At 45.0% G+C, this 21,119-nt stretch overlaps 2 protein-coding genes across 3 annotated transcripts in view; one reads left to right on the top strand and one right to left on the bottom strand.

Moving 5' to 3' along the window:
• LOC127051789 (uncharacterized) overlaps positions 1-21,119 on the bottom strand; it is a 434,435-nt gene that overhangs the window by 402,117 nt on the left and 11,199 nt on the right. The gene's annotated exons all lie outside the window — the stretch shown is intronic.
• The window catches only part of PDE3B (phosphodiesterase 3B), a 269,596-nt gene continuing 250,257 nt past the window's right edge, over positions 1,781-21,119 (top strand). For both annotated transcript variants that reach the window (XM_050954507.1, XM_050954506.1), the window contains exon 1: positions 1,781-3,884. In XM_050954507.1, the coding sequence (XP_050810464.1) occupies positions 2,877-3,884 (1,008 nt within the window). In that variant the 5' untranslated portion in view covers positions 1,781-2,876. The remainder of the gene's footprint in view (positions 3,885-21,119) is intronic.

Below are 21,119 nucleotides of genomic sequence, written 5' to 3'. Positions count from 1 at the left end.
TGGTACAAGAACACTAAAGACTCCACCAATTGGATTTGCTTTCTGGAAAGCAGAGAGTTGCTTCTTCCCAATTTCTTGTGAATTCCAGTTATTCTAAAAATAAGATCTTAACAAACAGTACCGAATTGCAAATATGTTTTATTTCTGATTAAAATGGTAAATATTAGTTACTTGCCTCCGCTGTACTTTCCAAATTTGAAACTTGCATTTTGGTTACACTGAATGCTGTTGTAGAACTTTTTAATCCCTTCAGTAATCCTGCTAGCTGACTTTTGTGCACATTACTGAGTCATAGGCCCTTATTCTGAAAACATTACTTCATGTGCACAGCACATATGTACAGGGCTGCCCGGGGGGTGATGGGAAGGGCAAGTGGGGCAATTTGCCCCAGGCCCCACAGGGGCCCCCACGAGAATATAGTATTCTATAGTATTGCAACTTTTTTTTATGGAAGTGGCCCCCGAAATTGCTTTGCCCCAGGCCCCCTGAATCCTCTGGGTGGCCCTGCATATATAAGCATTTGCAGGAATGGGGCCTAAGGCCTTGTCTACACACAAACTGCACTGGTTTAATGAACTTAGTTAAATTGGAAAAACGTTAGTGTGTAGACAAGGCCTAAAGGACAAAATTTTAAAAGTATTTAGGTATCTACTATTGAGCTTTTGAAAATCCCAGTAGATGCCTGTCCGTACCTTTTAGTTGCTAAATACTTAAAATCTTGCCCTAAAAGCAATTAATTCCATTCACTTCAGAAGGACTAGTCACATAAGTAAGACTTTTGGTATTGGGCCCTAAATCTGTTTTTTCCAAGAATTTAATTTGCAAGATATCTTACGTAACTGTCAATCCTAGGTGCACATCTGTGACTTCACTACATCATCATTTTAAAAAGGCATGTAATCCATAGACCTATACTATGAACTCTTCTGACTGCACACTTTGCTGAATACATATTTAAGTTAAAAATGAGAATTTCCCCAAATTAAGAAAATATAATACCATTAAAGACTCAGTTGAGTCATAACTGTGCTTATTTGTAAAAAATCCTTTTTTCTTTCAGTGTCACCAAGGCCCTGATTCTGCTAGCTGTTGCACCTGGTCAGAGATTTGTGTTTGTGCAAAGCCCATATTATAGGATCAGGGCCATAGTACAACCAATGGGAGTTAAATACGTATAAAGCTAAGCACACGTGTAAATGCTTGGAAGATGAGGTCTTCAAGGCTTACTCAAATGAGGTCCAGGATCAGGTCCTTACTGTTACAGTATTTAATTATAAAACATTATTACCACAGCTAAATTATTTGAGGTTCTAGAGAGATTTTATGGCCATCTCATCAAAAGAACTTGAAAGGAGATCAGAGACTACAATTGCCACCAGGCAGACAGCTGAGAGGGCTGTAGAGGATTAAGTGGAAAAGAGAAGAATCCTTAGCTGCTTGAAGTATGTATATTGTTTATGGCTTTTAGGTACTCCCAGTAGTGATTGGGAAGCTTTATATGAATTTTTAAAAAAGAAAATTAAGCAAACTTTGTTTTGTGGCTCTTCAAGCCTGGCTTAACAATTTAATCTCATCTGTACATATGCATAAACATTATGCCAAAAACTGAAAAAACCAAGAGAAATTACTATAAACCAACCCTACTCCTCATGTATTTTTATAGCAATGAAAAGCCTCTAATTCTCTTTATATGCATGCCTACTATTTCCAAGAGCCAGTACATTTTAAAGCAAATATGTACCACTTGGCCACTATCTCTCCACAAATCTATTTGAATGTCCCTATTTACAGCTTCAGGTAGTTGAAAGACTATAAACACCTCCAATTTGTGCTGGGAGCGAGGCAAGCAAGTAAAAAGAACAATAGAAGAGAGAGAAGGTAGTGTTCAAAGGCAAGAAGAGTAAAAATTGAGTCATCTGTCCAGTTCTCTCCAAACGCTGTGTGGCCACCGTTTTTAAGAGTCAAGTATCAGGAGGTAGCCGTGTTTGTCTGTATCCACAAAAAGAATGAGTTTTTTTAATCCACCAAAGCTTATGGCCAAATACAGCTGTTAGTCTTTAAGGTGCCAGGGGACTCCTTGTCGTTTTTAAGAATGGCTGCCTAAATATGCCAGTCTAGATTTTTATACGGGTTTGCAGAACTTCTCACAGCCCCGTTCGCAGGTGAAAACGCTGCTTTCTTTGCTCTGTGAGAGGGGATCCCGGGTCACGGGACCAGCGCGTGCAGGCAGGGGGCCCAGTCCGAGTAAGAGCTGTGAGCCGCGAACACACCTCGGGCCGCCAGCCTGGGTAAGAGTCAGGAGGAACTGAGCCGGGGAGTCCGCGGAACTACTCTAGCTAGGGGGTGCCATGCCAGACGCTGCCCGGCGGAGTCTGTAACCCACCCCCGGGGATTCGCGCTCCTGAGCACACCCCGGCCCTGGAGCGGCCCGAACTAGGGCTGGCGGCGCGCGCGCTCCCGTTTCCTCAGCCTGGCAGGCCAACCACCGCTACTGTGCGGCGGCCGTTAGAGTCCAACCGCTCTTTAGGCGCGTGCCGCCGCCGCTTCCGCGCACGCCGTGTGCAGCTGCAGGAGGGAGCAGGGAGGGCTCCGTCCCGTTCTCCCCCTCCCCCTCCGGGGTCCTGCCAGCCGCCGCCGTTGCAGCCGGTGGGCGCGGGGAGGCGATAGCGAGTCCCCAGTGCCGAGCCGCCTCGCGCAGAGACTTTTTACCTTCTCTCGCTTTCCCCTTCGTTACCCACCATGCTCCGGACTCCGCCGCTCGGTCGGGGAGAGGAGCCCGCGGCTGACCCGAGAGCCTGTCCCCGGCGGAGATGAGGGAGGCAGCGCCGAGCAGAAGGAGACGGAGCTGACTGGACCCGCGCTCTCCCCACACCACCATGAGGGAAGAGAGAGAAGCCGTCGCCTCCCAGCATGGACCTAGCAAACTCCCCCAGCAGCCGCCGCAGGACGGCGGCGGGGTGGCTGCCCCCCTGGCCCGCCCCGGGAGCGGCCCGGAGAGCCTGCGGAACGGCTATGTGAAGAGCTGCGTGACCCCCCTGAGGCAGGACCCCCCCAGGGGCTTCCTCTCCCTGCTGCTGCTCCCCGCCGCCTCCCCTCGGGCTCTGCTCAGCCTGGGCGCCCTGGCCGCCTTTGTCCTCTCGCTCCTGCTCTCCTACGGCCGGAGCAGCCCCTGGGGCCAGCAGGGCGAGAGCGGCTGGCGGGGCCCTTCGGCGCTGCGCACCCTGCTGGGACTGTCCCACTGCCTCAGTCCCCTCTTCAGCATCGCCTGTGCCTTCTTCTTCCTCACCTGCTACCTGGCCCGGGGCAAGCGCGAGGAGCCCGGCGGCGGCGGCACCGGCACCAGCCTCTGGTGGCTGCTGGCTCTGCCGCTCTGCTGTTACTCTGGGGACTTCGTGGCGCTGCAGTGGTTGTTACCCGCCGAAGGGCACCGAGCCTCGCCGCAGGGCCCCGCCGAGCTGCGGATGGTGGCAGGCCGGCTGCTGACCGTGCTGGGCTCGGTGGCGGTGCTGACCCTGCTGCAGAGCACCCTGAAACTCCGCCGAAGCCTCCTGGTCTTGGTCTTCTCCAGCCTGGTCTGGCTGGTCTCGCTCACCAGCCTCAGCTCGCTGCCCCCAAGCCTCAGACCGCTGCTGGCCGGCTCAGTCGGCATGGCCGGCTGCCTCCTGGCATTGCTGGGTTGGCAGCGCCGCATCTTCTCCGCTCAGAGCCAGGGAGTGCAGCACCAGCATCACCACCCGCGGCTTCCCAGCGTGGAGGAGAAAGTGCCTGTGATCAGACCCAGGAGGAGGTCTAGCTGTGTGTCCTTAGGGGAAACGCCAACCAGCTACTACGGCAGCTGCAAAATGTCCAGGAGACCCTCCTTGCCTTGTATTTCCAGAGAACAGGTAAGTCCCCCCGAAACTGGGGGAGGGAGGGGGCAGCGCTGCCGGGGCCTCGGGGCAGAGGAAACCAAACTTCAAAACTTTCCGAGGAGCCAGTACAAGTGTCACAGTCTAACGTGTGTACATGCGCGCGCCCGCGCATATACTGGTATGTGTTTGCAGGGGGACGTGTCAAGATGCCCCTAAAATAATAAATAGAAAGATAAGACGTTAGGCGCGCGTTAGTTCATCTCTGCGCTTGTGCGAGATCATTTTTCTGGGCATCCCTTAAGATTTAATTTGTCAGTAGACGCTGTGATGTGTTCCCTGCAGGATACAGGGACGTTGGTCGTTGTGCATCGGTTGGCAGACCTTACCTCTATAAAAAGTAACTTTTTTTTTAAGCATAGCCCTCTTAGGTATCCCATACCGCTTTATTATTATTTCGATTGTGATGTTTCCACTCCCTCGGCTTCCCAGAGACTACACTGGAGGATGAAACTTTCTAGTTGCATAGCACTTTGTTTCTTCCCACCTTTTTGACCAGGTGACTGCAAGTATCGGGGGAAAACCAGGCTTTTGAAGACATTACTTTGAACTGACTGGCACAGATGCGTACAACACGAATGTCTGTTTTTCTACCAAGTTAATGTAGTTTCTTTCCAAATAAGGCAATATCGCGTTTAGATTGATTTGGTTTAGGAACAGTCTTACAGTTAGAGAACTGTTGAGTCAAGTCTGGAAGGAAGCATGAAATATTCAGGTTTTATAAGGCAAGTCTTGCTCGTTTCTACTTTGGGCAAAAGCCTTTGCGGTGCAAAGCGTGTAGTGCAAACTCCTTGTGGGGGTTGAGTCTGTTTGTATCTTGGAAATTGCACGTGAACTCTAGGAACACTGAGTTGTGCTGCTGATGGAATTGGCCCGGGGCTACTTGAAGTGGAAAATCATCCAGTCACAGAACGGAGAATACAAATGTGTATGTGTGTGTGTTTAAATAAACATATAAACAAAGCCTGGCTTGTAAGCCAAGAGGCCATTGTTACAGAAAGTCCCGTCTATTGCTGCAGCTGAGATTCGGAGGTTCTAAATAAACGAAGCTTGTCTAGTTTTGCTCTCGTGTGTATTTCCTAATGCATCTGGTGTAATTGTTTCCCAGAGCTCCCTCCCCTACTGTAATTTATTCGGTGAGTCTGAAGCGAAGCAGGGAAAGATGAGCCAAGCTGAGAGAAATCCTTGACTTGGGTATTTACATTGCAGAGGAATACAGCATTAGTCGGTTTAGAAATACGTTCAAATTCTGAGGCTCTTTATCAGTATTACAGAGTCATTTAAAAGTTAAAGTAAAGGGTTTCAGAAATAGTTTTATGTAGCCAGTTTTAAGCTTGTACGTTAGTAAGATTCATCGTGTGAACAAGCATTTAAACACTGTATCATGCCTTTCAAATGTCTAGGGAATATTGTATCTTAATTAGAAGTTTACTTGCCCTTCCCTCTTTTATTCTAGTTACATAGTAAATATAGTACTTTACTTCAGGTGAGTAGCTTCTGTGTCAGGAATATCTACAGTATAGGAAAAATACAAATTGTACTAGTTTTTTTTTTAAAACCTTTTTATGGATGGTAAAGGATATTAGCTTTAATTTAATCAAATACTGTCTTAGGTATTTAGATGACTTTCTAAAAGTTTCTGTAAACTTCAAGCCAAACTATAGGTATTTAGTGTTTGGAAAAATATGATAAATGCCAACCTTAGCAAAATACACTGAATGTTCAAAAAATGCTGAAATCATGGGTGTTTGCTTGTAGAATCTAGGTTTTGATGTTTTCCATGTCCATAAAAGTGAATAAAAGCAGTATGTTGTACACTTCTAGTTTCCTACATTTTTAAACAGAAGACTATGTTTTACAATAAATATCTCTTAAGGAAAATTTAAATAGTATTAACAGATTTTTTCACAAATTTGGGGTACTTTGATTTAGGGATACATTTCCTTCTGTACAGTATTTTATTAGTGCTGGTGCAAAGACAAAGCAATTAAATCCCCTTATTTTGCATCTGACTCAGAGAAGATGGTCATTGGAGAGCTAATAAAATGTCAGATGTATCCACTTAAAAAAAATCAATACCTTGAAACTTTATCTGAAAATTTAATAAACACTATGCTTATTTGAATGTTTTTTGCTATTCTACTACAGTGCAATTATTGAAACAGAGGGAACACATGGAATCAAAATGTAATACCTTTAATTCTCTCCCAAATATGTTATCTTAAAGAATTGTGGTTACATGTTAAAACATTTAATAAAGATCTGTAATATGCATTTTTTTGCAATATTAACATTTTCAAGTAGTTAATTTACATAGAGATTAATGAGTATGGTTTAAAAAGTTCAGAGGAATACAAAGAATGCAGTATAAACCCATAGTGGTATGAATGTGTTTTAGTAATCTGAGAGGGCTAAGTTACTATCGTGATATTTTGTTAGAATATTAATATATTATACTGAAATTGTAGAGTGCGAGGAAAATAAAACTGCAGAGTTGACTGAGTCTGGAAAAAATTATGAATAGTTATGTCTGACAACCTGTGTTCTGGTTAGTTAGTAAAATCCTGTGAGAAAACCATTGTATTGGGTTCATATTCTGTTTTTTTCAGTAGTAGGCGAAAGCTAATACTAGGAAAGAGGTCTGTGTACCTATGGGGGGGGAGGGGAGGGAAGGAGAAACAGCTTCTTGTGTATGTATTCTGTCTACTCCAACAGAGATCAATTTGAGCAGTCTTTGACTTCAGTAGGAGCAGGAACAGGCCCCATGAACCTGATTCTGTAAATGCTTCCTAACTTGAGTAACCCATGTAGTAAATGTCTGCAGGATCACGCTCTGTTTTGTTTGTATGGGAACTAAACTTTGAAATATGCTTAAAAATTACATATGCTTTTGCCATTTGGCAATGAATATCCATGCTGTCTTCAGATATCACATTCTACAGCATTTTGCCTCCTGCATCTGCTACAAACATCGCTAACAACATAGTTCTGGAAAACTGACAACTCGTGTACTTGTTTTCCTCATTTAAAATAGGTTATACAGTAATGGTTTATTTTTAGAAACTTCAAATAAAACTTAAACAGGTTATTAATGTGAATAAAAATGAATACAAAACTGCAAAAGGGTGATGTAATATGATTTAATTTTAAGTCTAAATTTCAAATAAGCACAATTTTTTCAGACACTCAAGCACTGAACATATTAGTGTTTTTCTACTCTTCATTGAAATAAAATAAATGTTTTAAAAATCCTGAACTTATAGTAAACAAACTCATGTAACTATTTCTGTGTTCATCTTGAACCCAATGTTACATTCATTATTTATTATTGTTTCATGTTATAAAATAAATATTTACAGAACAAGTAATCAAAACAATTCCTACCCTAAAGATGTTAATCTGGTAGTCCAGTTCTATTCCCACTGAAGTCAAAGGGAGTTTTATCTTGTCATTACTGGGAGCAGGAGTAGGTTTTAAGGGCCTGATCCTGCAAACAATCGCAGGACCACTCCCATGGACTTCGAAGGGACTGGTTGCCTGAGTATAGTATAATATATTCCAGCTCCAGTTGGGATCTGTTGAAACATGAGAAATTCAGAGTTGGGACCCTCTGTAGTCCTGGACAGTACATATCAAATATGTTTGTTTGGCTTATTGTTCTGAAAAGTACTTGTCTTTAACCTATGTATTAGGGAGAAATACATTTACCATCCAAGATATATGTATGGGATGTGATTGGGCTTATTGAGTTAACGAGATCTACTGTGTAAAAGATATTGTGTCTTGCAGGAAAGGAATTTTTTTTTCCTGATTTTTTTTTTTCTTTCCATATCTGGGTCAGGCGTGACAGAAATAGTGAATGCTCTAAAAAAATGGAGCTAATTTTTCCTGGCTATTTGACTTGTTCAGATGTGCAGGAAGCTTAGCATGTTTCACGAAGCAATTACTTTCATTTCACCCTATTCTGCTTAGATGAAGGATAGTCATGTGGTTAAAACACTGCCCTGGAAATCTGGGTTCAGTTCCATAGATGTTTGTTTGTTTGTTTGACCTTGAACAAGTCATATAGGTTCCAATACAAGTTTAAATAGATTAGTAATTCCATTAATTTCACGTTACCTATGTACTTGAACACCTTGTTGCACTGCGGCCTTAGTCTCTATAGCTCTGTTTCCTGTTTGTAAAATAGACATTAAAAAGTTCATATTTTCCTACTTGCTTGTTTAGATTGTAAGCCCTTTGGAGTAGGGAATATCTGTTACTATATATTTTTACAGTGCATTTTAAAAAAAAGTAGAACACTGAAATCAATTAGAACCCATAACAGTACAGTAATACATATAATAATAATAATTAATAATAAATGTCATTTAACTATTTGGTGCAAATTTTAGAGGCTGGCTTTTTAAAATTATCCCTCTCTTAAAATGGTTGCAATGACTGAGAGAACAGGTGTAATTATACAAAAATATTTGTGATATTGTCATTAACAGAAGCTCTGTATTAAATTATTATTGTTTTCTTTTGTACATAAAAACAGTATTTACTAGCTTCATTTTACATTTTAAAATATGAGATTAGCAGTTGGGTACCAATGTGCACACACTGTCTTACTCCAACCAGCAAGGGAAGTGTTCACATATTTCCCTTTGCTTAGAGACAAATTGCATTATGTCTCATTTTATCCACTTAATCTTAATATAACAAATTTGACTTCATACCAGAACAGTTAAAGATAATAATATTTAAACAGATATACAATAAAGCAAAGTAATAAGATGAAGCCTATCTACTCTTTGCTGGTGTTGTTGCTTGGTCAAATAATGTAATGTGTATTCATAATATAGCATTTATTTTCAGTCCTCTTCCTTACATTTATATACTTTCTCAACTTTGAGGCCCAGAGATGTCTGACCTCTACCACCTACCCCCACATTAGTACCCATTTCTCTAAACTCTGCTTGCCTGTCATGCTCTCAAAATGACCTCTCCTCTTCCCATGCTGCCTCATAAACCCTCATGGTGCCATGTGAGCTCGCTGTTTTTTTAAAATCGTCGTCAGATCACACTACTTGTTTAATATTCCAATTTTAACCTCAGCCCCACCCTCACACATATGAACATTAATATATTAAAGAGAAAAGAACATGAGAGACTTGTATATAACAATGAATATTTTATGCTAATCACTACTGTAATCCTCCATTTTATAGTACCTCCACCCACTTATTATCCTTTGCTTTCAATGTCTGGTTTAAACTGTAAGCTTCTTGAGGTGGGCTCCTGTCTTATTCTTATAGGTGTGCTTATATTAATATTATTAATTTGTATTATTGCAGTGCTTAGAAACCCTAGTCATGGACCAGGACCCCATTCTGCTAGGTGCACTGTACAAACACAGAACAAAAAGATGGTCCCTATCCCCAAAGGGCTTGTAATATACATATAAGACAAGAGCCAACAGATGGATATAGAAAGACCAACGAGAGTACAAGAAACACCACAAGACAGTATTGATCAGTATGATAGGCACTCAGCACACCAGCAGCCTAGCCATCGTCAATTTTTTTTGTAGACTTTATGGCCGAAGAGAATTTTAAGGAGTGATTTGAAGGTGGGTTATGAAGTAGTTTGTTGTTGTTTACAGGGAACACTTCCCAAATGTGTGAGGCAGCATGGGAGAAAGCACAAGAGTGCTTGTTTGAAAATTCAATGAATGGGCTATGGAAGCTGTAATCATAGTTACTCAGAAGTAAGCAATGATGGCTTGATAATGAATGAGAGATGATAGGTAGGATGAGGATTGACTGTGAAGGGCCTTGAAAGTGAATACAAGTAGCTTATGTTTGATGCAAAAGTGAAGGAGGAGCCAGTGGAGGTATTGAAAAAATGGGCTGACTTGGTCAAAGGAATGGACTAGGAAAATGACCTTTGCAACAGTGCTCCGAATAGATATGAGTAGGGCAAGATTGCATTTCTCAAGGCCAAAAGAAGAATGTTGCAGTAACTATGATGCGTATTTGGATAGGAGTTTTAGCTGTGTGGATGGATAAGAAAGGGCATATCTTACAGATGTTAAGCAGAAAGAATTGGCAAGATTTAGATATAGCCTGGATAGGAGGACCTAGAGGAGGGTCTCAGTCAAAAATAATGCCTATATTATGGACCTGACTGACAGCCAGGATGGCAGTGTTGTCCACAGTGATTGAAAAAGGAATTAGGGGGACGATTAAGAACTCTGTTTTAGCCATGCTGAGCTTGAGCCAATGGCTAGACATCCATGAGATATCAGAGAAACAGAGTGAGATTTTAGTTTAGATAGAAGGAGACAGGTCTGGAATAGAGAGGGTAGATCTGTTCATCAGCATAGAGATTATCCAGAGATAAGGAGCAGAGAAGGGGACCAAGGACAGAGCTCTGTGGAACCCACCCAGAAGGTTGGAAGGGGAATGAGGAAGATCCTTGGAAGGACATGTTGCTGCATGAGCAATTAGAGGTAGGAACAGAACCAGGAGAGGACAGAGTAATGGAAGCCAAGGGAGAACGAGATTTCAAGAAGAAGAAGAGCATGGTCAAAGGTGGCCAGCATGTCAAGGCGGATGAGGATGGAAGACTGGTTCTGAGCTTTGGCCAGGAAAAGAGAGGCCATTAGAAACTTGGGTGAGAGAGGCTTCAGTGGCATACAAGGGGCAGAAGCTGGATTGGAGTCTTTAGAATGGAATTGGAGGAGAGGAACCTCAGACAGCAATTATAAACAGCACAACCAATAAGTTTAGAGATGAAAGGAAGAAAGGAGATGAGTCTGTAATTGGAGAGGCAAGTAGGGTCAAGGATGGTGCTTTTTAACATTGGAAGAGAAATTGTATTGTGAAGAGAAAAAGCCAAAGGAGAGTGAGAGGTTAAGAAAAAGAGTAAAGCAGATCAGAAGATAGGATGGAGTCAATGGAGTTAGAGAAGGGTTAGAGGAGGAGATCAGACAAACATCTGTGTCTTTGTCACGGGAGAAGGTGAGAGTTTTAGGAGGAAAAAGGAAGGAAGGAAAGCTGAGGGGCGGGATAGTTTGTCATATTTTATCACTTTTTGCGGGGGGGGAGAAATCAAGATTCTGTGTGGAGAGAGAAGAGGAGGTGGGAAGAATTTAAAGAGTGAATCAAAGGTGATGACAAAGTGGCTGTAGTTGTATAGGATTCAGTTTAGTTGGAGAAGTGGTGTTGTTTAGCTAAGAATATGGCAGAACTGAAAGAAGAGAGAATGGAGAAAGTTATCCTGGTCACGGAATTTCTGCCAGAGATGGTCCACCGCATGAGTAGAAGTAGTGGATGTTGACGGGGTTAGGGGGCAGGGCTGGGGGAGAGTGGCAAAAGAATCAAGGGTGCAGGAGAGTGAAACACAGAGAATCAACCACCATATCGATGGAAGAAAGGAAGGAGATATCCCAGAGTAGATGAGAAGTCAACATAAGGGGATTGGGAAGGTTGCTGAAAGGTCAGATGAGAGGGTCTAGGTTATGTGTGGTGGTGGGGTGATGCTGAAAGAGAGCAAGTGAGGGTCAGAAGGGGTAACTCAGCAGAAGAGAGATCTGATAGAATGCGATGCTTGGTGAAGACCAAGTCAAATGAACAGCCCTTCTGGTGAGTGGGACAGTTGAACCAGGCTACAGGTTGAACAAAGAGGTTAGGGCAAGGAAAAGTTCAACTAAGGGGTTGGATGGGTCATCAACATGGAGGTTGAAGTCATCAAAGATGTGTGGTGATTGTGAGGACAGGAAGTGAGAGAGAGCACTAGAAATTGAAATCAGAGACAGCAAGAGACAGGGAAGATGGATGGGGGAAGCAGAGGAATGGGCGGGAGGCTAGGAATGGTGGCATGAAAGGAATAAAAATGGGGGTCAGGATGAGAGATGGAGAGGGAAGGAGGGCCAGGATCGGGGTGAGAGAGACGCTGGGACAGGAGCCATTCAAGTGACCTGCCTGGCAGGGGAGATACTGAACAGCTGTAAACTTAGACAAATGATTCTATATACATGAAAATAAAATAAATAGTAGATATAATACTTACAAATGAATCCATTAAACAGTCCTTCGAGAGAGAGAACACATGAATTGGTCTCGTCTTTATAATCTGCACCTACTTTCCTCATTTCTGAGCAGAGGTTGCATCCAGAAATAGGAAAGCTTAATTTTCATGAATTCCCCATCTACAAAAGGGGATAACATTTTTTATTCTAGTTCCTTTATGTTAATACCACTTCAGAAAAAGGAAAAAAGCCTGTGTGAACTTTGTCTTCAATACAGATTGCTGATTCAAATGGTCAGTACTAAAATCGCAGTCTGTATAGTGACCATCAATGCTGATGATCTAATATTTGGTAAAGGGGACACAGAAAATCTGAATTCCATAAAAGAGGTAAATATCTTAACCTTATTGCACATTTTTCATATTTTTCTTTAAAAGGGGCATTGGCAAACCATTTAGGCATGAACTTCAATGTAAAAACACTCATATTTGTTGTAAGTTTAATTCCCTTGTGATTGCTTATAGGCTGCAATAATATAACCATTTACACAGGCCTTTCATTATAAGAAAAAACACAAACTGAAGTCCAAACTCAAGCAAAACAGTTTACATTTTCATTGATAAATTCAGCCTTACAAAGTTGTCATCAAAATCTACTGCTCCAAGTGCAAAATGTACTCAGCCCCGTCATCATTCCTTACCCCACATTGGAGTGCAAGCTGAGTTTTGCCAGTCTGGATAGAGCAGGGGTCAGCAACATTTCAGAAGTAGTGTACTGAGTTTTCATTTATTCACTCTAATTTAAGGTTTCACGTGCCACTAATACATTTTAACATTTTTAGAAGGTCTCTTTCTATAAGTCTATAATATAGAACTAAATTATTGTTGTATGTAAAGTAAATAAGGTTTTTAAAATGTTTAAGAAGCTTCATTTAAAATTAAACTAAAATTCAGAGCCTCCCTGGACCGGTGGCCAGGGCCCAGGCAGTGTGAGTGCCACTGAAAATCAGCTCATGTGCCATCTTTGGCACATATGCCATAGCTTGCCTACCCCTGGGATAGAGCATGTTTTCTGTCACTCTTTTAAGGAGGTACCTATAGTTTTATGCAATGTTGTTGTCCTGGTTTTTAAAAAGAGAGAGTGTATTTCTAATTCAGCTATTAAATTCCGTATAGATTAATAATTTCTATTTAAATTTTGTTCATTTAATTTTGGAACGTGTAAAGGGTTGTTTTTGTTCATTTAAAGCCATGTTACCTTAGAGCAAAACAGTCTCAGAGTATCAGTAACTGCACAAGATACACCTGATGAGATTCATACACTTCATTTTTGCATTTCTGTTAAATATATATTGCTAGTGAACAAAGTTACATTTTTGATGCTATTATACTATAACAATATGATGAAATTTGTTAGGTGGTTTTGATCCTCCTGTATTTCAAAATATCAGTGTCTTGGGTTTAATTTTTGTGTTTGGAGTGTTTGTGTGAATGTTTCTCTTGCACTCTTTTTAAAATGGTGTTGATGGAAAGATTTATTTTTATTTCAGGGTGTCTTTCAATTGCCATGAATAAAATATTGTAATGGTAGCTGAAAACCACAAATGTAATCTCCCATCTCTGCTGAGATGAAGCTATGAAGTTTGAATTTGTCTCTTTCCCTTGAATTTGCATTCTATCACTATTGCACTATATGTTTTTTCTTTTATTCCCTTCCTCATTTACCGGTCATCTTAGTTTGTCTACAAGGAAATGTTGCATTGGGTTAACTTGGTTTGCTCACATTAAAGAGCCTTGAATCCACACACATTTTTTACACTGAATTATTTGTTGTCTTAATTCACAGTAATTAATCCTTACCTTGTACAATGCAATAAGCTGGGTTTATAGAGGCTGAATCTCCCACTGAAAGGCTGACAAACCTCTGAAGGAAACAGAAAAAAGATGACAGTGGCAGTAGGAACATAGGACTGGAAGGGACCTTCTGGGTCTTTGAGATGTTCAGGGAAGTAGTAATTGTGTACGTGGCCCCAGAGAGAGAGGGCCATAAAGGCAGAAAGGTGGAGGGATAGATTACTCCGGGAAAGCATCAGAAGTCTCGGAAGGATGCACAATCCTGGAAAGAGACAGGATATGCACGACGCATAGGAAAACGGCTGTGCTGGAGCACATTTTCCTACAAATGTCAAGTGCAGCACATGCGTAGCCTGGGCCTGCAAACTATTGAGAAACACTCCATACTGGAACCTTCTATTCAATCAACCAAATTGATGTGGAAAGAACTAGCAATCAACCAATGTGGAGGTGTAGAAGAACAGTTTTGAGTTCTTCTACACCTCCACATTGGTTGATTGCGACCTACAAGCATTTGTGAATACTCCACTCTTTGCGCATGCCACACTTCAGTGATCTTAAGTTTGCACTGTTCTATTAACGAACTTTTTTCATTCAAGTAGCATTATTTATTATGTATGTTATTTAACTCAATACACTTTTTTTTTGGTACAACTCCGATGAAAAACTTCATTGAGGAATTGCTTCCTCCATCAGTTACGTATCATGCCCCTCCCCACCCCCCGTGTCAATGACCCATCAGTCATTTCCTTGGATATTTTCTTGGTTGTTGATCACAACTATATCCTGTCCTCAAAAGGAGGAGCACAATATATCTCTGACCCTGTTTCTCTGACCATTTTTAGCATTTTTCAGAAGCAGCCTCTCCAGCTGTCTGTGGTATTCAGAAAGTCTCTCCATCTCCTCCTCCCATTCACCTGTGAGGCTCTCGCCTGTGCTGTCATAGATATGGAAAATATACCAAGCAATTATAACACAAGGCACACAATGATAAGCATCTGGCCTTGTCATTAGGCACCTCCATCTTCCCTTCATTCTTCCAAATGCGTATGCCATTGTCATTCTGCAACTACTCATAATATAGTGAAATAGTTCCTTTCTCCTATCCTGGTGTCCTGTAAAAGGCTTCATAAACCAGGGAAGCAGAGGGTAAAATGACAGGAGGAATCATAACTCTATTAATGTCCATAATGAGGAGCAACAATTTCCTTGTTCATTCTAGAAAACATGCCAGAGTTTCTAAATATTCTGGCTTCCTGGACTTTTCCAGATCACACCGTATAAATGTATGTTGAACCTTCTATGGTGATCAACCAGGCCTTGCAACACCATGGGGAAATACCTCTTCCTGTTGAGTCTCTCATGCGGGGTATTTGTGGCAAAAATAGGCATGTGTATCCCATTGGTAGCCTCTGTACAGTTCAGGAACCCTACCCATGGAAAGTTGTCAATAACCTCTTGTGTACTACCAAGCTTTATGAGCTGGCACAGCAGCACTGCCTAAATAGTTGATCTATCAATGCCAGACAAGTTACAGCAGACCAGTAGCTTTTGCGCTTCCAGATAGTAAGGGCCACATGCTTTTCCATGCTGAGTCATATGTTGGTAGTCTGCTATTGCAGCTTTAGAGTGAGTTCTGCACAGGCCTCTAGGAAAGTAACCTTCTGCAGCCACTGCTGGCCATCCTAGTTCTGCATCATTACTTTGTCCCACCAGTTGCTGCTAGTTGACTGTGACTGGAAGTGGTGCTCCATCAACTGAAGCAGCTCCAGATAAATGCCCTGTGGAGGTAACTGCTTGATTTAATTCTTTCGTAATGCCACCATCTGTAGCTTTACTGGGGTGGTATCCAAAGCTGTCTGAATCTGCCAGTCCAAACTCATCTGGCTGCACGACTGCCAATACATGTGCATTATCCTGCTCATAATAATGACTGTTATGATTGTGGCAGTCAGCAGTGTGTCCTCCATGCTGCCTGACAGCAGTTTGAAAAATATAGATGAGTTAATGGATACCAGAGAGGAATTATAGGAGTTTTAGTTGGAGTCCAAGTTCCAGAATTCCTGTAGGTTTCAGTAGGCATCTCAGTGTGCTGTTAGGAGAAATCCCAAAATGCACTGAGGTGAACAGTGGATATTTGAATCATGGGATATCTTCCCAACATGCTGGGCAGTTAATTCAGAGATTTGCAGAGCTGGTTAACAAGGGAAAAATGTTAAACTGGTGTAACATAACAGTGGGGACACACTTCAGCTTAATATAATTAATTCTGGGCATTTGGAGCGAACAAACTAACACAATTTAACCATGCCCTTAGACTCCCTTTTATCCTTTTCTCCCCAAAAACATGCATTGTACTGATCCTCCCTCTGTTTGGCTGAGAAGACTGAATGTAACTGCTTAAAATTGTGCTGTTCTTCGAGTGCTTGCTCATATTGATTCCAATTAGGTGTGCATGTGCCGCATGCATGACTGTTGGAGAATTTTTACCCTAGCAATACCCAGTGGGTCGGCTGTGGAACCCCCTGGAGCGGTGCCTCAATGGTGCTGGAAATATACCCCAGCTGACCCAGCGCCGCCACAGTTCCTTCTTACCGCTCATGACAGTCGTTGGAACTGTGGAGCGTGGCATGGCTGTCCTCCACTCTCCCTAGCTTTTGCTTCCTGGTTTTAGATCGTTGTTCTAGTTGTTATAGTTAGTATACTGCAGTAGTTGTTAAGTTCGTAATTAGATTTAGTGGGTTGGAAGGGGTCCTCCCACTCCTCCCTGCCTGCCGCCCGGGCTCATGCCCAAGGCTTCAGGTTTTAAACTGTGTTCAGCCTGCTCAAAGCCTATTCCAATGGGAGACCCTCATGACTCTTGTTTGCAGTGTCTCGGAGAGTCTCACCAGGCCGACAAATGTAGGATCTGTAAGGAGTTCAGGCCTCGAACCAAAAAGGAGCACGACTTTAGGCTCAAGCATCTTCTTATGGAGGCAGCCCTTCGCCCGGATCCCCCATCGACACTCCAGGTTCCGGCACTGAGCGCATCGGTGCGCAGTGCCCCGGCGGCAGCTTCAGGTACTGCACTGCGGGTGGACTGGGATAGAGGCCCATGGCACCGGGCCTCTCCAGCACCGTGTCCAGTGCAAGTGACTCAGCACCATTCCCTGTCTCCAGGCCAGAAGAAACAGCGCAAGCCAGAGTGACTGTCTCTCAGCAACGGGTGCTGGAACCTCCTTTGCCAACCTCAGAGTTGCGGCCGGCACCGGAGCGACCGAGGGTACAAGCGCCGATATCGGCACCGTTGACTCTGGCACCAAGGGATGAGCCATTGAGTCTGGTGCACACTGGCTCCCCAACCCAGACAGTGGTCGACGCCAGAGACATTTGCAACAGCGAGAGACCTCATTGCCTTCACAGAGCCGGCACCACCGCAGACTATGGCACCGCCTCCGACTCGTGCGGTACAGTCTAGGGGCAAGCCAACCCTAATACGTCCATCATCTCCTAGCGTGGAAACATGGCTCTGCTCCTGATCCCAGAGCAGGCCCCGATCCCGATGTTGCTCGGAGTCCCGATGCCGTTCCCTCTCACGGCACCGGTCGTACTCTCAGCACTGATCTGCCTCACGGCACGGCTCCAGGCTGTGGTGCCATTTGGACTCCCAGTGTCGCTCCTGTCACCGATCAGAGCACTGATTTCCTTCCCAGAGCTGATCCCAGTACTGCTCCTGCAGGCGGTCGTCATCACAATCCAGATCTGGATCCCGGTACCGGCTCGGTCATCGACACCGATCTCGATCCTGGTACTGCTCCCCAGCACCTTGCCGGCACCACTCTCCAGTGACTCGGTACTGGTCTGCACCATGCCCTGGAGAGTCGACACAGACACGCTCCACGCCACTTTGCTCCTCGCTCTCCGCCTCATGGTCATTGCAGTCCGAGGGTGCCTCACGCTCAGCCTACCCTGCTCCAAGCCAGGGTGCAGGTAATGTGGGTCAATGGCAAGAGGAAGGTCAAGACCCTAATCAGGAGCCTGCACAGTGGTCCTTCTGGACCCAGTGGGCTTACCACCAAGCCCAAGGGGTTCCATCAAGGGCCTCCCGCTCAGCCCATTCAGAATCACGGGTACCAGAAGCCACCATAGGTTGTCCTTCTCTAGGGGGTATGGAAGCGTCTACACCCACCCCAGCGCAGGCCCTAGACCCCAGTGTAGCGGATCCTGGGCAACAGGACCCCTCGCAACATGATCTGCCACAGGATCCCCTGGCTCCTGTGGCATCAGTCTCATCCTCTCCAGACGAGGCAGTGGCGGGGACAACAACGTCGGGTCCTCTCTCGATAGACCTTCGTGCCCACCAAGACCATTTACGTAGGGTGGCACGTAATATGGACCTCCAAGCAGAGGAGGTAGTGGAATTGGAGGACCCAGTGGTGGACGTCCTTTCAGTGGAGGCCCCGTCCTGAGTAGCATTGCCCATCATCTGCACCATCTAGACCGACGCCAAGACAATCTGGCAGACCCCTGCCTCTATCCCACCAACGGCCAGAGGAGAGGAAATACTTTGTCCCCTCCAAGGAGTACGAGTATCTTTATACTCACCCTCAGCTGTGTTCACTAGTGGTGTCCTCAGTGAATGAAAGGGAACGGCATGGTCAACAAGCTCCAGAGCCCAAATCAAAAGACGCCAGGCATCCAGATTTGTTTGGGCACAAGATTTAGTCAGTAGGGGTGTCTTCACTCAGGATCGCAAACCAACAAGCGCTCCTGAGCCGTTATGACTATAACTTGCGGAGCTCCATGGTGAAATTTAAGGATTTAATTCTGCGGGAGTCCAGGGACGAGTTTGGGACCTTAGTGGAAGAGGGCAAAAAGGTGGCTAGGACCTTCTTACAGGCCTCCTTAGATGCGGCAGACTCTGCGGCTAGGACCCTGGCATCGGGCAGCCAGGAGATGCATCACATGGCTATGCAGGTATCTGGCCTACCGCCAGAGCTACAACAGATCCTGCAGGACCTGCCATTTGATGGGCAGGGCGTGTTCTCAGACAAAATTGACTCTAGACTACAGAGCCTGAAAGATTCCAGGGCTATCATGCATTCCCTGAGAATGCACAACCCAGTTACCCAGTGGAAGCCCTTTAAGCCGCAGCTTCAATGGTTCTACATCCCCCCACGGTCCAAGACAGGACTTTTATAGAAGACATGGATGAGGTGGTAGAAAGAAATCCACCAGCCACCAACCCAGTCAGAAACAAGGCCCTCCCAAATCATCAGCGGGGCCCAGGCAAAACTTTTGAAGGTGCACCTGAGGATGGTGTACCAGTCACCATCCAAGATCCTTCCCCTCCATTTCAAGATTGTCTCTCCCATTTCCGCCATGCATGGTCCTGTATAACTTCAGACTGATGGGTTCTTCACACCGTGGAAAAGGGATATTCTCTCCAGTTTTCTTTCTCCTCTCCCTTCCAGCCTCCCTCCCCATCCCTCTTCAGGGGCCCCTCTCACGAGCAACTCGTTATACAGGAGGTCCAAACGCTCCTGTCCCATTGGAGCGATCGAGGAGGTTCCAAGGGAGCTAAGGGGCAGGGGTTTTTACTTCCGCTACTTCCTAATTCCCAAGGCTCAGGGGTGGGCTTCGGCCCATCCTAGATCTGCGCGGACTCAACAAATTCATGGTAAAGTTGAAGTTCCACATGGTTTCACTGGGGACCATTATTCCTTCCCAGGATCTTGGAGACTGGTACACTGCCCTCAACATGAAGGACGCGTACTTCCACATAGCGATTTGCCCAGCGCACAAACGCTTCCTTCGTTTTGTGGTCAATCACGAACACTACCAATTTGCTGTCCTTCCCTTCGGCCTGTCCACGGCTCCCAGGGTGTTCACCAAGTCTATGGCCATCATGGCAGCCTACCTTCGTTGACAACGGATCCAAGTGTTTCCGTATCTCGACGACTGGCTCATTCGGGGCCACATCAGGGACCAAGTTCGACTCACCCTAAGCACATTCCGCCAGCTTGGCCTCCTGCTCAACAACGAAAAGTCGACTCTGGAACCAACCCAGAGAACAGAGTTTATTGGAGCAGTCTTAAATTCCAGACTTACCCGAGCCCTCCTGCCAGACGCACACTTTCAGTCAATGGGGAACATCATCTGTAGCCTTCAAAACTTCCCGACTTCCACGGTAAAGACGTGCCTCAGCCTTCTGGGGCACGTGGCTTCGGGGTAACCAGACATGCCAGACTTTGGCTTTGCCTGCTTCAGGCCTGGTTATTAACAGTATATCGACCAGGTCGAGACAGCCTGAGCATAGTGGTAGCTGTCCCAGAATCAGTTTTGACCTCCCTCCATTGGTGGTTGGACCCCACGTCGGTGTGCGAAGGGGTACCATTTCACACTCTGCAGCCTTCCTTGTACCTAGTCACAGATGCATCATCTCTGGGATGGGGCGCCCACCTCAGGGAGCTCCAAACGTAGGGCCTTTGGGCCACCTCCGAACTAACTCTGCACATCAATGTACGAGAGCTGATGGCAGTATGCCTAGCGTATCAGGCATTTTGTGGGCACCTACATAGCCGTTGTGTGGCAGTCCTCACAGACAACACCACAGCCATGCTCTACATCAACAAGCAAGGGAAAGTCCGGTTGTCCGCCCATGCCAGGAGGCCATTCGCCAGTGGGAGTTCTGCATAGTCCATTCGATACATCTGGTGGCGTTGCTTCTCCCGGGGGTCCAGAACATGCTGGCAGATCGCCTCAGCAGGTCCTTCCAGCCTCACGAGTGGTCGATTCGCCCAGATGTCATCCACTCTATCTTCCTGAGGTGGAGGTTTCCCCAGGTTGACCTATTCGCCTCGTGCAGCAATTGGAAGTGCCAACTGTTCTGTTCTCTCCAGGGACGTTCTTCGGGTTCCCTACTGGACACTTTTTTCTACTTCCGTGGAAAGACCAGCTGTTCTATGCCTTCCCTCCATTCCCGCTAGTCCACAGAGTCCCCTCAAGTTACGCAGGGACAAGGCATGTATGATTTTGGTCGCCCCCGCATGGCCCAGGCAGCACTGGTATACCACGCTCCTTGAGTTATCGGTGGAGCCTTGGATCACACTCCCACTGTGGCCGAACCTGATCTCGCAAGGCCATGGGCGCCTCTATCGTCCCGACCTGCAATTGCTCCACCTTAGCGTGGCTAACTCGGTCAGAGTTACTCTGCTCACAATCGGTGCAGCAGGTTCTGTTAGGCAGCAGGAAACCCTCCAATCGGGCCATGTACCTGGCTAAATGGAGGTGATTCTCGTTGGTGCGAGCAGTGTGCCACTCCCCCTTTGCAGGCATCGATACCTCTCATCCTAGACTATC

The sequence above is a fragment of the Gopherus flavomarginatus genome, chromosome 5 (genome assembly GCF_025201925.1).
Source record: "Gopherus flavomarginatus isolate rGopFla2 chromosome 5, rGopFla2.mat.asm, whole genome shotgun sequence".
In the NCBI taxonomy this organism is placed as follows: Eukaryota; Metazoa; Chordata; order Testudines; family Testudinidae; genus Gopherus; species Gopherus flavomarginatus.
The sequence above is the reverse complement of the archived record's forward strand: the minus strand, read 5'-3'. Positions and strand labels throughout refer to the sequence as shown.